The 10,459-nt window shown below is 45.2% G+C and overlaps 1 protein-coding gene across 4 annotated transcripts in view; it reads left to right on the top strand.

Moving 5' to 3' along the window:
* Positions 1 to 399: 399 nt before the first annotated feature.
* Positions 400 to 10,459, top strand: part of DOCK5 (dedicator of cytokinesis 5) — a 212,162-nt gene continuing 202,102 nt past the window's right edge. For 2 of the 4 annotated variants that reach the window (XM_058550503.1, XM_058550504.1), the window contains exon 1: positions 400 to 618. In XM_058550503.1, coding sequence (XP_058406486.1) covers positions 576 to 618 — 43 coding nt within the window. In that variant the 5' untranslated portion in view covers positions 400 to 575. The remainder of the gene's footprint in view (positions 619 to 10,459) is intronic. The other 2 variants (XM_058550499.1, XM_058550501.1) reach the window with 2 other exon arrangements.

Below are 10,459 nucleotides of genomic sequence, written 5' to 3'. Positions count from 1 at the left end.
GCCCACCCGCTGCCGGGCCGCCCAGCCTGGGTGTGCCCAGCGCCTCCGGCGCAGCCCTCGGGCCGCCCGCGGGGGGAACCCGCCCCACGGGATCCAGTCTCGGGGGTTTAATCCGGGTGGGGAAAAAGCAAAACACAAGGAAAAAACCGTACCCCAGTCTGCACTGGGAAGCTGCTCCTGGGAAGCGCGCAAGGCGGGGCCCGCGCCCGCCCGGGCCGGCGAGAGCGCGGAGCGCCGGAGCGGGCGGGAGGCCGGGCGCCCGCGGGTCGGGCGCGGAGGCGGCCCCGGCGGGCGGAGGGCGCGGCCGGCGGGAGGGGCCGGGGCGGCGCCGGGAGGGGCGCGCACAGCGGCGCGGCCGCCCGGCCCAGCAGGTGACCGCGGGCCGAGGCCGGGGCCGGAGCGGATCCCGTGCGGACGCGGGCGGCGCGGCGGGGCGCCGGCTCGCGGGGTCGGGCGAAGTTTGCCGGAACATGGCGGAGGAGCCCGGGGCGCGCAGGAGCGCGGCGCGGCGGCGGCCGGCGCCCCAGGAGCTGTAGCCGCTGCAGCCGCCGCCGCCGCGGGCTGAGGTGGCCGCCATGGCCCGCTGGATCCCGACCAAGAGGCAGAAGTACGGGGTTGGTGAGTGCTCGCCCCACCCCGCCCCCGACCCGGCCGCCGGGAACTTCGCGGGAGCCGCCCTGCCTTGCGCAAAGTTGGGCGGCGGACGCCGGGCCACTCGGCGCGCGCGCTGCCCGAGGCGGGGGTTCGGCTCCCGCTGCAGCAGTTCTGGGGGCGGGTGGGAGTCGGAGTCCTTTCCTGGAGCCCCGTGGGGGAAGTCATTCTGAGTTTGGGAAATCCGAGTGGCTAGAAGTGCAGCTGGGCTCCGGGACAGGTAATCCTCCCGAATCCAAAGCTCCAGCACTTTGCATAGGAGAAACGTCAAAAGCGACGGTGCTCGCCTCTTATGCATTTGGGGCACCCAACTCTGGTGCTCGCCTCCCTCCTCCCCATCCGTATGGTTTCATTCAGTAGTTTGTAGCCAGCCCAGGTCGGAGGAATGCCAGTGGTGTTCGCTGCCCCAGTGCTTTCTGCTTTCCCTCTTCTTAGGTTGTCTCTGAAGCCCCGAGTGAGGAGTTGGGGGTAGAAAGCCGCCCTCCGCCCCCTCGTTTCCTCCCAGGGCCTGGGATCCAGATAACAGTTGTAAACTGAATGGGAGACTAAAGTTGTGGTGGGGAGGTGATGGAAGAGACAGGAAGTGTGTGGCATGGGAACGAGGGTGGCTGCCCCTGGGGCCGATGGGGCAGACGCTCATCTCCTAACGGAGCGTATATGGAGAGGGGTGAGGACTGCCTTCTGAATCCCGAGTTTCGTCGTGGGATAAGACGAGGGCATTTTATTAAGAACACTGTGACAGATCCCGCGCCCGGCACTTCGCATTCGTAACAGCGGTGCTAGAGAGTCCCTGTCGTGCGGAGGGATTACAGTGCTGTTGGTTTGGCCCCGGAACGGTGGCTGTGTGGGGTTTTGACCCAGGTGAAAAGCCGTGGTCCTTCTTCCTACCAAGGAGTGAGGTTGCTGAAATGTGGGAACGCTGCTGTTCGCGGGGCGATTACAGTGGCAGTTCGACTTCGGAGCGATTCCCTGGTGTAAACGCAGTTGTGTGTGTTGAGAATTTTATCACTTCCTCTTAGGTTCATTCATTTGGCCTGTTTGTAACTTAATCTTTCACTTCCCTCCCTGCCCCGCCCCCATTTCTCCTCACCTCTCTGGTTACTAGGGAGGGAACCGTCCCAGCACCTGTTCTGAGCTTTCTGACGGCGAGGTCAGTTTCACGGATACTCAACGTCCCTGGTGCTCTTCAACTCTGTAGCCCCGAGTCAGTTAAAGAAACAAACTCTCTCATATTTACTATATTACTCTTAGATTGAGATCCTTTATATATATGTTTGTGTGTATGTAATTAGATATATAATTGCTTGTTTTCCCTCTATTCCAAAAACTTTTTTCCCCTTAAATTTCTGTTAGAATCCTTGCACTCTGGTATGGCTACAACTCAGAAACAGGTAGGTGGTGTTTCTCCTGCCCCAGACCACCCCGTCATGATTTGGTCATGACGCTTCAGACGGGGACTCCTACTCAGGTGCCAGTCAGTAAGTAGCCAGTGGTTTTGGAAGTGAAATGCTCTAAAATAGATGGACTCAATTTCTTTATTTTTGAATGTTATCTAGTATTTACTAAATTAAAGCGTGTTTAGCAACGCCTAATCATTAATTACTACTTTAAGAAAGTTATCAATTCTGATTTTGTTTAAGAGGATAAAAGCTATTTCCAAAACCAGTATGACTTCAGTGTAGGTGATGCAAACAGATCTCCCAAATGTGGTTTTTATTGCCATAGTCATAGAAGCAAGTATGATATGTTCTCTTTTTGATTTTTTTTTTTTTCCTGTTCTGGAGTCAGGTTACCATGTTTTTTATCTTCCATCAAGAAAAGTATTTGAATTGCATTTCCAGGGCATAGGTGCTAGCAAAATTGCCCCAGGATATAATTTTGGACACTTGTTTCATTAGACACAATATATTCTGCTTAATCTGGATTTGACAGAAGGACCACTGTTAGCACAGATTAGCTGATGAGATATATCTCCATTGTTTATTGCTAAAACACATTGTTGTTCATATCACCTCCCTGATTTGAAGCCTTCCTTGGCCTGCAGGGTAAGATGTAACTGAGCCCAACTTTCAAGATTCCCATAATCTGGTTCAAAGTGTCCTCACCAACCAACCTTATCTCCTGGCTTCTTTCATTTACCGCCCCCCCCCGCAGATACTGCTCTTCTAGCTCTTGTGCAATAGGCCACAGGCCTGGAGAGTCCCTCCTCTGGGACTTTGCTCCCTTGTTCTTGCTCCCTGTCAGAGTGCCCGCCCACCTCTGCATCCCACAGTCCAGCTCGGGACAGTCCTCGGGGCTCAGATCCACTGCCAGTGCCTCCTTCAGGTTTGGTGTTCACCAGACCTCCCCAGGCATTCCCGCCTCTTCCTCACAATGCCTGCAGTGTGCCTACCTTATTTCATTGCTTCTCCTCGTATCCTCGGGTTCAGCTTATGGTTTTGTATCCCTGTCACTCACCGGGTGTAGCAGGTATAGAGCCTGCCTTCAGTAGTCATTGCATGTCCTTGGAGTTGGGGTAGCATTCTAGCTCTGACCTAATTTCTGTGACGATTTAATGCAGGGTTATTTTGTTTGTTTGTTTTTTTGAGGAAGATTGGTCCTGAGCTAACATCTGTTGCTAATCGTCCTCTTTTTTTTTTTTTTTTTTCTCCCCAAAGCCCCAGTACACAGTTGTGTATCATAGTTGTAGAGTTGTAGCTCTTCTGCGTGGGACACCGCCTCAGCACGGCTGCCTCAGCGGTGCATAGGTCCACGCCCATGATCCCAGCCAGCGAACTCCGGGCCTCTGAAGCCGAGCGCGCCTACTTAAGCTAGCCACTGGGCCTGCGCCCATTTAATGCAGTTTTTTCCTTGTTAGATTTTAGTGTCTCATTCACTCCAGTATGCGTTTTATTTGGTTCCGTTAGGTGGACGAAGTGAGAGCCTTCAGTCTGTCTTTATCTTTGCGAGTAAAAAACTGAAATGTGCTGCTGAGAAAACAAGGAGACAGAACAGTCTGCCTCATTTAAATATGATTGGGAAAATTGGCTTGTTGGACTTTTGGGGGGATTGTTGTCGCTTCAGAATGTCTGCTGGACAGATTTTTGCTTCTGGGTGAAGGAAACCATGTGATGGCCATTTTTTTTAATGACTCACAGCTACTCTGTATGAGGGTAACGCTTTGATCTTGATTTGAACTGTGCACAGTGAAGCTGGTAAGTGTGCTGTCTTGTTTGATCTTGGTGCCACTGCTGGCTGTCCCCATATAGCGTAGATTGTCCTACAGGGACTGAAATGCAATCTCGGCTGGGCTTTCTTCCTTCTTAAACAGCACTGTTGGCTCCATCTCTAGCGTTAGGTGAGTCTGAATGACCTGTAGGAATGAGTGCTCCTCCCCACAGCCATAGAAAAATGTTTTTCTTTCTTTCTTCCTTTTTCTTTCTTATTTTCTTTTCCTTTATTCTTTCTTCCTCTTTTTCTGTTTGAGGATATGAGTATAAACATTTTAATTTAGATTTTAAACAAACATTACTGATAAATATCCAGATTAGTCTTCTGATTATTGAAACATTTATTTTAAGTCTGCTCCCAAACAAGCTATGTATAATCAAGAACAGACCCAGATTATGTTGATGATGGATTATTTGCAAAATAATTCATTATTGTTTGTTGGGATTTGTGATATGTATATTTATAATGTAATAAAAGGTAGTTGGGGGAATATTTGCTTTCACTGTTAGCTTTTCAGCTGTTCAGCTGTGCTAGGCCCAGTTAGTCTAAAAGCATTTAACTTGGTGGAGTAGATTCTCAAATGCTAGTGTAAAAACTGAAACCAGACTCTTGTAGCTCTTTGTTAATGCTCTCGTGTGTGCTGTGGGTTCCCGTCCAGTTCTTCCTTACCACAGGCACCATGTTCCATATCCTCCAGCTGGAGTGGCAGACCTGAGAGGGTCTCAGAGAGTAACTAGCCCAGTTCCTTTTTAAAGAGGAACCTGGTGCTTAAAGAGATGAAGTGAATTGTTTAACACAACTTCTTCTTACCTTTGTGGTTGCATGAACTCCTTAAGTGCATAAAGTCAAATACGAAGGATTGAAAATGAAACCATTTGTATTGAAATACAACTGTCAACATATTTTTCAAAATTTGTGATATTGTAATACATTTGCTTCCTTATTAATCAATTAAATAACAAGAGCCAGTGGCAGGTCTAATAACTGCTTTCGAATTAGTGATGAGCATGTATGATTTTTCAAGATATCTGCAGTAACCATAATATGACATGAAAATATCCGTGATTTCTATTGGTGACAGTGTCAAAGGTACTACGAGTGCACCTGTGGTTTATTGTCTGCAGTTGTAATTGAAGTCAATGCTGAGTGTCAGAAAATAGAGATGTAATTTGTTTCCCTTTTCAAGTCCATGGATCCTCTGAATTTGAACACAGATTAAGAATTCTTGGCTGAAGGTCACATAGCTAATTACTTATAGAACCAGAGTAAGCAACAACAGTAACACTTGTTGATTGTCTGTCTACATGAGACACTGTGCTAGATATTATACAGTTGTAACCCGTTGAAGAAGTCCTTGCCCTGATGTGTTCGTCTTCTAACAGAATTGAGGCTAAGAATAAAAGGAACAGAGAATTAATATTTATAAACAATTTACCTTGTGACAGGCACTCTTCCGTGCCCTTTATTTCAGTATGTTCTGAATACACATGGGGATCTCGGAGACATTCTGAGGGGTCCATGAGATTAAAGCCTTTTTATCAATAATACTAAGACATTATTGGCATGTTTTCACTCTACTCACTCATGAGTTTACAGTACAGTTTCCTGAGGCTATGTGAAGTGTGATATCATAACAGATTGAATGCTGAAGCACATAGAAGAATCCAACTGCCTTTTGTGAAGCCAGACATTAAAGAGTTTTCCAGATGTGCAAAACAATGCCACTGCTCAAAGTGTTTTTGTTTGGAAAAATAGTTTTATTCATAAAAAATATGTATTTTTGCTAACATGTATTGGGTTCATTATGGTAATTTTAAATTAAATAACTATTTTTAAAATGTCTCAATTTGAATTTCTAATGTGGTAAATAGTGATAGAGGTAACCCACATAAACAAAAGCTCTTTGGCGTTCTCGTTAACTTTTAAGAGTTTTGAGGGGTTTCGAGACCAAAAAGTTTCAGTGCCACTCACTGTACATGTTGTTTCATTAAACCATTGAGATGATGCTTTCACATATTGTCCCCTTTTCCAGATAAGAGAACTGAGGTTCAGACAAGACAAATTTTGCATCCATGGCCGTATATTCCCAGTCCCAAGCCAAAACTTGACTCCACATGTGTTTCCCAAACTCAGGTTGTTCATTGGTCACCCTGACCTCTGCCATGCCCAGGCCCCTTTGTGTGTGCAGCTTTGTGCCTCTTGCCACATCCATTTGCCCTCTCTATTATTTTCTACTTAATATTTTCTTTTGTTGCCTGCATTTTTTTATTTCTTAATTAGAACAATCATTGAAAAAGAAAACTTTGCATTGCCACCATTTAAGGAGAACCAGTATCGCTTGCCGTACAAAGAAGCAACTGTAAACAATAAAGCCAAAAAAAAAAATAAAACAGCAGCGTCCTGGCTTCTGGCTGGATGCTACTGCCTGTCAAGACATTTTCTCTATTAAAGAGGGAGGAGGCTGGTGGCCAACTGAAATTTTCTCTTTGATGTACTGTAGATTCTTGTTATTTGTGGTAGTTAAAGTTGTGTAAAGTCGCCGTGAACACTGACTTAGCGAATACTGAACCACTGCTCCCAGGGGAAATACAAGGTCAGACTCCTGTGAGCCTCTGGTCACGTTTCGTCAACTGATCAATACATAACCTTATTTTATGTGTGTTTCTGTTTAAGATTTAGAGACTTTGTTCAGTATATATCGTTGATTCACTAACATTGAACTCACAGCCAACAGCACTATAATTTAAGGCTGAATGAAGCTTATCTAACACAAGTATTTTCTCCATAAGGCAAGTCACAGCCTTTTTGTACTTAGAAACGCTACACAGCACTTCAGCACTATGCTTGGGGGCCATTTTAAAGAGCAAAATCATTAACAAAATGCACAAAGTGAGAAAAACATGGCACTAAATTTAAGATGGCGAAAAGGACCCTCGTTTACAGTACGAGAACTGAAACAAAAAGGCACGGTGTTGCCTTGTTTGACTTCAAGTGAGAATCATATGTTATTTTTTGTGTGTGTGAGGAAGACTGGCCCTGGGCTAACATCCGTGCCCATCTTCCTCTACTTTATATGGGACACCGCCACAGCATGGCTTGACAAGTGGGGTATCAGTACACGCCTGGGATCCGAACTGCAAACCCCAGGCCGCCGAAGCAGAGTGTGCGAACTTCACTACACCACCGGGCCGGCCTCCATGTGTCGTTTTTTGCCCCTCTGCACATCTGTAAATGACCGTGAAAGCGCCAGGAGTGTTGATCTTGGGGCTGCAAATAAATATTAGCAAGTAGAAGAACTGGCAAGTAAAGAATCTGAGAATAATGAGATCAACTGTAGTTAGATAAAAAGAATTAAAAATGGAATCATCTCCTGAATTATTCAGGTCTCTGTTCGAATAATCCCTCCTTCGAGAGATCCTTCTGAGAACCCTAGCTAGAGGTACTGTCTTTGCCCACACCTCTCAGTGTCTATCCTTTTCCCTTTATTTTCTTCACAAGATCTGTAATTGTCCTGTTTATTTATTTGTTTGTGTGTACTGTCTGTCTGCCATACTAGAATGTAGAGTTATGAGCACAGGAACTTGATCTTTTTCGTCAGTGTCCCCCAGCCTCTGAACGGCACCTGGCACGTGGTCAGCACTCGGTAGATAAATGATGAAGGAATAAATGAATGCTGAACCCAGCATCTACCTCAATTTGTCTCGTCTACCGTAAGAGGAAATTTTCCCCACACTATGGAAGATGCTGCCCTATGCATGCTTCCAATGAGATACAATCAAAAGCAGTAGGAAAAGGAACATTTAAATAATAGATAAAATAGATTTAATAAGTTGTTTAAGCAAAGGATTGTATGAACATTGTGGGAGAGAGAGGAACTGAAATCCTAAAGGATGCTTGTTAGATAGAAAGGGAACAATGGGAATTTGTTGCCGCTGCTTCTGTTTTTTTTTTTTTCCATTATTTGTGGAGGCTTCGTGGAGGAAGGTGCATTGTAGGATTGGCTAAATGGAAAGAAAAACTTGACCTCAGTGGTGAAGAGGGTTGAGGAGGCTCTGAGTCACTGGACTGGTGTCATGTTGAGCACGTGAGTTGGAGAGGAAAGAAGATGCAATCGGATGGAAGAAACGAGGCATTTAGTTCATTTGTGACTTCCTGTTAGCAAAAAGGAGTGGAGATGCCTGAACGATACGTACAAATATACTGTACACAGGATAATTAAGGAAAAAAGATAAGAGATCACAGGTAACGTGGAGGAAAAAAAGTAATTTAGAGAACTGATGAAGGGCTTTGAAGCAAGGGCAGTAGTTACTCAAGTTTTAGTTTGTCCCGATATATAGAAGGCTTTTTGTGGTGGTCATTTTTGCCCTCTTAGCTGAAACTTAATTTGTGGTTTCTCCTCATGTGAATTTTAAGAGACAAACAAGTGGGGTGTGGGGGTAAGGAATCAAATCTCATTCCGGGGGCTGGCCTGGTAGCATAGCAGTTAAGTGCGTGGGCTCCGCTGCTGGCGGCCTGGGTTCGGATCCCAGGCGCGCACTGATGTACCACTTGTCAGGCCATGCTGTGGCGGCATCCCATATAAAGTGGAGGAAGAACTTATTGCAATGAATTTTTTTTTTTGCGAGGAAGATCAGCCCTGAGCTAACATCCATGCTAATCCTCCTCTTTTTGCTGAGGAAGACCGGCCCTGAGCTTACATCTATTGCCAATCCTCCTTTTTCTCCCCAAAGCCCCAGTAGATAGCTGTATGTCGTAGTTGCACATCCTTCTAGTTGCTGAATGTGGGACGCCGCCTCAGCATGGCCGGGCAAGCGGTGCGTCGGTGCGCGCCCGGGATCCGAACCCGGGCCGCCAGCAGCGGAGCGCACGCACTTAACCGCTAAGCCACGGGGCTGGCCCCTGAATTTTTTAATAAAGCAAAAATTTATCAACTTCTAGTTTATTCCTAGCAATGTTATTCAATATAATAACATTATAATTATAATTATAACTCTATGCATGTAAAATACTTTAGTATTGTCAAAAGAATTTTAAAAAAGGAATGTTGGTCAAATTCTATTACAACTCATTTCACGTCTTTGAAATGAATTGTGATAGAGTTCTAATAGAATTTGTAATAGAAGTATCATAGAAGTTGATCCATATCTGTGGCCCAAGAACTAGACAGAGGTCACATAGTTTGTTCTTCACTAACTATTTCAATGGAGGGGCAAATAGTTTTCTCCTGATCAAATAGGTAAAATCACCCATGATGTATCTCCTCTCTGTGGACATTAAAGGATAGAATAAATCCTTTGGGAGTCCTTTGACGTTGGTTTATAAGTAGCCTCCAGCATAGCTCAGGAATAATGGGGTTTTATTTTAAGCTGAAAAGTGCTTCTGAGATCAGGCTAAGAAATAACTTTGAGGCAGAGATGTGAGTGAGCCAGGGAAAGCAGAGGATGGTTGTGTTAATTTGATTTTTCCAAGTGATGTTCAGGCCGTGTCCTCTCGGAGCCTGGGCCGGCAGTCCGGGCTCACTCGAACAATTGTCTGAATTGCTGGCAGCCAGTTCCTGAGCAAGAGACAAAAGTGGTCTTTGTCTTTCACAAAGCACTGTGCCATCGCAAAGCTGCTGTTGTTCAAATGGCTTTATGTTCATGGGTCCACCGTTCCAGATTGTGCCATTTTCTCTTACATTTCCCCACCCGAGTAAATTCTGAGACTGTCCATGTCAGACGAAGTAGTGGACCCTCAAGATGCCCTCTCTAAGGGCATTCTTTGTCTTTTAAAAGAAGTTGAGGGAAGGAAATTACAGCAGAGATGAATTCCCTTGTGGAAATAGGTCTTTGCTGACTCACCCAAGGTGAGTAAGAATTCGTCCCGCTGACTGTTTTGTTACCCGTGTACCTGCGGCAGGATGCCCTGTACTTTGTAATTCCTATGAGCCTGGAACCGTAGGGCTGTTACTCCCCACCCATTCTCGCCAGAGGCCAGTTATAAGAATAAGACTCAGTTATAGATATCTAAGAGCTTTGCTTTTTGGTGTATAGAATCATAAAATATTAAGAGCTAGATTCTATAAGCATTACCTCTTGGCTAACATCCTCATTTTATTGGAAAAATATGCCCCAGAGGCATAAAGTGGCTTAACCAAAATCATACAGCTAGTAGCAGATATGTGTTTCAACTTGTCTTCTAGCTGCTTCCTTTCTCTTTATAACTCTGGAGAGAGCAAGTTTCTTTATCACGTCTACCTAAGGGTCTGAAGAGTAAGTTCTCCCGTCTCAATCCTAAGGGGAAAATGCCTGTCTCTTCCCTGGTTTTTTCCCAGATGGAGGTTTTGTTGTAAATAAGATCCAGCTATTAAATCATCTCCCCCCCCTTTTTATTGAGATATAATTGACTTATAACATTATATTAGTTTCAGATGTAAACATAATGATTCTTTATATGTATATATTGCGAAATAATCAACACAAGAAGTTTGGTTAATATCCGTCATCACGCATAGTTACAAATTTTTTTTCCTTTTGGTGAGAACTTTTGAGATTTACTTACTTAGCAACTTTCAATATACAATTTGGTATTATTAACTATAGTCACCATGCTGTACATT

Source organism: Diceros bicornis, chromosome 11 (assembly GCF_020826845.1).
Source record: "Diceros bicornis minor isolate mBicDic1 chromosome 11, mDicBic1.mat.cur, whole genome shotgun sequence".
In the NCBI taxonomy this organism is placed as follows: Eukaryota; Metazoa; Chordata; class Mammalia; order Perissodactyla; family Rhinocerotidae; genus Diceros; species Diceros bicornis.
Note: the sequence above shows the minus strand (reverse complement) of the source record. Positions and strands in the feature narration are given on the sequence as shown.